This window comes from Hibiscus syriacus, unplaced genomic scaffold (assembly GCF_006381635.1).
Source record: "Hibiscus syriacus cultivar Baekdansim isolate YM2019G1 unplaced genomic scaffold, ASM638163v2 tig00110271_pilon, whole genome shotgun sequence".
Taxonomy (NCBI): Eukaryota; Viridiplantae; Streptophyta; class Magnoliopsida; order Malvales; family Malvaceae; genus Hibiscus; species Hibiscus syriacus.
The window spans coordinates 197,538-202,564 of NW_024062657.1; the positions used below are offsets into that span (position 1 = coordinate 197,538).

The window sequence follows — 5,027 nt, forward strand, 5'->3', positions numbered from 1 at the left end:
CTGACCATATTGTCCTTATTATATATTTGTTTTTTTAACAAGTTGAAAAATATTTATATATTTTCTTTAAAAAAATTAAATTCATAAAATTTATATTTTTTTTTACAAAATTGAAAATATAAAAAGGTTTAATCTAAGGGTAAAATTTTATTTTAACCCCTAAACTTCATATAAAATTTTAATTATAGTTTTTTTTGTAAATTTAAAATAGTTTAAGGATAAATTTATAATTTAACCTTCGTAAAATTTTTATTATTCAATGACAGAATAAGGATATTTTTGAAAAAATATTTAAGGGCATTTTAGTCCAAAACGTCAGTAATCCAACAATACCTAAGGAAATGGAGGTAATGACATTCCCGGTAATATACCCCCAAAAAATTCACTATTGGTAATGTAATATTACTGGGAATGACATTCCCGGCCAACCAAACGGGAGAATATGGATTTCATTCCCATGAGAATCTCACATTCCCCTAACCAAACACATCCTAAAAGCTTTATAACAAATACTACTTACACACACCAATGACTTTAGCATGACATCATCAATTCATGCTATTCATACTTCAACAAAAATTAATTTTTTTTAAATTTGATGAGTAAAAGTGTATAAATGTAAAAGGGCAAGTGACCATTTTGGTAGTTTACCCTAATTTCTTTTGACACGTGCACTTCACGTGTATTTTTACATTTAATTTTTACTTTATTTAATTATATATATATATGTTTATTTCTTGTAATTAAAAATAATTAATACATTTTATATTAATATATTGTTTGTTTATAAATTTCAATAACTTAAAATAAAAGTGTAATTCTAGTGTTCGTTGCATCCGTCTCTCGACCAATAATGCAGCACATGGTATTGCACAATATGCTTTTTCTTTATCTAGTCATGTTTTTTTTTTTTTGCTTATGACTTCCAATGTGTATCTCTAATATTCTTTTTCCGGATGCACTTCATTGTAATGATGTTATTTAAAAAAAAAACTTTATTTTGTTTATCTAATTAATTTAATTAATATTATTTTTATTTTATAGTTATTACAAGTATATTAAATAATATTTTAATATCAATTTAGTAGTATAATTAAGCATAAAGGATATTCTCATCGATGTAAAAGCTTCTTCAAACTTTTATTGTTATAAAGATTATAAAATTATTTTTAAATTTGTTGTTGACAGAAGAATGAGTAAAATAACTAATATCATCCTAACGAAGTTGTTACTGTCCTATCATATTTGGGTCAATTTGGCAATAAAATAACTGTTCAATGCCGAAAGAGATACAATAAAACTTTAAAGGCTAAAATGGTTAAACTGATAAAATTAGGGGCTGAAAATTTTATTCTACCAAAGAACATTCATTTGATGAAAAAGTGTTAAGTATAAAACCTTAGGATTTTAATGTCGTTAAATACGAACTTTATCACCCTTATAAATTATATGGGTTTACGTAATTAATATATATTTTTTATTTGACAATTTTTAAATCTAATCCTACTTAGAGCAGAGGAAAAGAGGACTTTAAGATAAGGAAGGTGAGTGTTCCTAGTGGTTTAGAACCTATGACCTAAAGGAATATGAGAGAATAAAGATGAACAATTTAACCAACTAACCAAATGTTTTTTTGCACATAATTAATTTATATTTAAACCATTAAATAAAGAAATGTTAAATATAAAAATAATAAGTAAGACACTCAAATTCAAAAAAAAATAAAACCGAGATGGTTCAAAAATATAAAAAGAAGTTTGGGTTTATGCAGGTGGAGTAAGCTCACAAATGTGAGTACTTCGAATTTCTTTCTGTAACGCCTCGATTTTCAAGTTAGTAGTTTCGAGTCATTCCAAGCTAGTATAGGTAAGTCTAAGTGTCTACCAAGATGCTTTGGGTCCTTGTTGAGAATTGTTAGGCATAGTTGGGCCTAAAAGAGTGTATTTTTGAAGTGGATTTAAAAGCTTTGGGTCCTTGTTGAGAATTGTTAGGCATAGTTGGGCCTAAAAGAGTGTATTTTTGAAGTGGATTTAAAAGATAGAGAATTGGAGAGGTAATTATCCCCTAAAGTATTTTAAAAGCTGAAACCCATTAAGGTTGGTGATGTATTTTGAGTCGTAAACTACATTTTTATATCTTTTTTATTTTTAAATATACTATTTAGGGCTCCTATTTTGTGAACGGTACGAATACATGCTTTAAACCTACGTTTACGTTATCATTTTATTTGATGAATGATTTACAATGTTAATTGATTTTAAAAGAAAAAATGGTTAGTCACCTCGATGATTTCGTGTAAAATTCAAATCCTTCGAATTTTAAGTTAGATCGAATTAGGATGTTACACTTTCTATTCTCGAAAGGTTATTTATCGAATAATATATTAGATACAAATAGTTAAATAAAGAAAGATAAAAACAATGATAAGATTAATTATCACAACTATGAAATTGAGCGCATATCTAAATTTTTATTGTTTTTGAAGTTTTCAGTTCTGCCATCTCTTTACTTGTAAAATTTAAGTTCTTAGAAATTACAAGGTTGCAAATCACAACTACCATTCCTTTCGAAGTCTTCAGATTTTCAATATGAAAATGACTATCAAAATTAAGTAAAATATAGTGCAGCAGTACTATTAAATATTTCAGTCTAAATAGGAAAAGAAAAATACTGGTTCAATCTAGGGCAACATTTTCATGAAAAGATTGTATAATTTAATCAAAATAAAAAGGAAGCACCATGGCTAAAGTACTTCATGGAAAGCATATAAAGACATGAAGAAAATGGAGGGTGGAAAGAAAAAACAAACACCCACATGGCCAGGAAATAAAAAGCTGCTAAATTAGGAAGAAGGAAAAACAAAACAACAGTAGTTTTACGATATATCCTCTCTTTTTCACATTTTGTGGAAAAAAAATTCATGTTTACATTTTCATTGAAAATAACAAAAATTTTCATATCTTCAAATTCAATTTGATAGGTGAGACCCCCAATTAATATGCTTCTTTTTCCTCACGAGGAACCCATTTCAAAATTCAATAATCTGAAGAAGAAGAAGAAAAAAATCATGAATCTCTCTCACACACACACACACACAAAAAACAATTTTTTTTCAATATTGAGATCAAAGTTTGCACATACCATCATGTTTCTTCTTCATGACATTCCTTGCAAGCATCAACAAAATGACAAGGAATCCCACACTTGCTGCCCCTCCTAAGATTATAGCCACTGTCCTCCCTGTGTTTTGCCCTGTTCCTACACCAATCAAATACATAATTGGCACAATCTCAAAATAAACTATCAGAACCCTATTCTTTTTTATGGAGCATCCTGATCCCAACATCTTATTTTTTTTGGTTAAAAAGTACATAATATTTGATTAAATAGTCATTTTGAACCTTATTCTTTTATTCAGAAGTATTATGGTCCTAAAATTTCATTTTAGAGGAAAAATGTCATATTTTGGAGAATTAATGATTGTTAATTAATGGTTTATATCCATGGAGGAGCATTTTTAAAATGCTCCAAAAATAAGGATCAAAATGACTATTTTAGTAAACATTAGGGGCTACTTTTGGTGTGCCAAAATAATTTATACCCAAAATTTATGCATCCATCGGTATTCAAAAGAAATGAAATACAATTACCTGATGAAGATGAAGATGAAGATGAATGTGCATAAGAAGAAGATGATGACCTTCTAGGGACCCCATTAGGATAATAATTGTAACTAATAAAGCACTTGTGGAGATAAATTTGACCTGAAATGGAACTCCCACACTCTACTTGAGCTCTCTGAACAGCACTTTTCACACACTCCCCACAATCCGAATCCCCCACATCTCCTTCACATTGCCCCAAGAGGTAAACAGATCGGTAATTTGTGGCGTAAAATCCATGGTTGCTGACAACCCCACTTTGCAACACCGAGAAGGCGGAGTCCCTCTTCTCTTCAAAGCCCGTTCCGGCGACGTTGGTGGCGCCGCAAGTCTTGAATAGCATCTCCATGCCGGAGATTTGAGTAAAGCCGGCGACTTCGTACAGCATGTAGCATCCGTAAAGTTGGATCCTTGAAGCTAATGTCTTGCCGCAAAGCTTGTCGGCTAAAGTCGGGAGCCTGCTGGCGCAGTTGTAGCAGTCGGTGTTGCTGAGGTCTCCCCTGCATTGGAAGAGACCGGTGATTGTGGTTTGGCCAGTGCCGGTGGTTGTCTTGTAGAACTTCACTTTCATGGACTGTGAAACCAGGGTTTGGAACATGGCCGATAAGGCCTGGGAGTAAATCCCGGCTGGATCTGTGAAGGACTGCTTTGCGCAGCCTTTGTAGACTAGTGTGGTGTAGTCTGGAGCTGATTCGACTGGGGGGAAAAGGTGAAGAAGAGAAGAGAAAAGGAGGAATGAGAGGAAAAGGAAAAAGGGTTTTGAAGAGAAACCAAAACCCATTTTTTTGGGGTGGGTTTTTTTGGATCAAATCATGGTCTTTTGGTTGCAGATTTGGTAGGGATCTAAATGAGCTTGATGAGGTTTTTTTCCCCCAGAATCACTCACCCTTTGAGAAAAGGGATTTGAGATTTCTAACTTTACTTTTCTCAAACAAATGAGAGAGATGATAGACAAAGGTTTATCTTTTGCTATTCACTAGACATGAGAGATAAAGAGAGAGAGGACAGTGCACAAAAGAAATGATAAAACAGAGAGAGAGAGAGAGAGACATGTCATTAAACAACTGTGTTTAATATTTTGAAGAGAACGAGAACAAAATGACCATTTAAAAAAAAAAAGGCAGAGAAGGTCTTAACAATATTCCCTTTGTGTAAAAAATGATGATGAGGTATGAATGTGGGAGTATGATTTTGTGAGGAAACAGGACAGTGCATTGAAGATTGACTCGAGCACATTTCACTTTACCGCAGCTTTGAAAATATTTTTTAAAAGTCTTAATATAAAAATAAGTAATTAAATTATTATAAGTGAATTAAATTAAAATTTATTAGGGTAAACTACATCAATGGTCACTAATATTTAGG

General features: G+C 31.4%; 1 protein-coding gene across 2 annotated transcripts; it reads right to left on the reverse strand.

Annotated features, from left to right (window-relative positions):
* Positions 1–2,816: 2,816 nt before the first annotated feature.
* Positions 2,817–4,707, reverse strand: LOC120115793 (plasmodesmata-located protein 2-like). Of its 2 annotated transcripts, none has more exons than XM_039136399.1 (3): positions 3,651–4,707; positions 3,142–3,252; positions 2,817–3,043 (listed from the first exon to the last, which is right to left on the reverse strand). In XM_039136399.1, exons 1-3 carry the CDS (start codon positions 4,441–4,443, stop codon positions 3,036–3,038), a joined length of 912 nt encoding a protein of 303 aa, XP_038992330.1. In that variant the 5' UTR covers positions 4,444–4,707; the 3' UTR covers positions 2,817–3,035. The 2 variants fall into 2 exon arrangements, with proteins under 2 accessions (XP_038992330.1, XP_038992329.1); XM_039136398.1 differs by having other exon boundaries at positions 3,142–3,258; positions 3,651–4,691.
* Between the last annotated feature and the right edge of the window lie 320 nt (positions 4,708–5,027).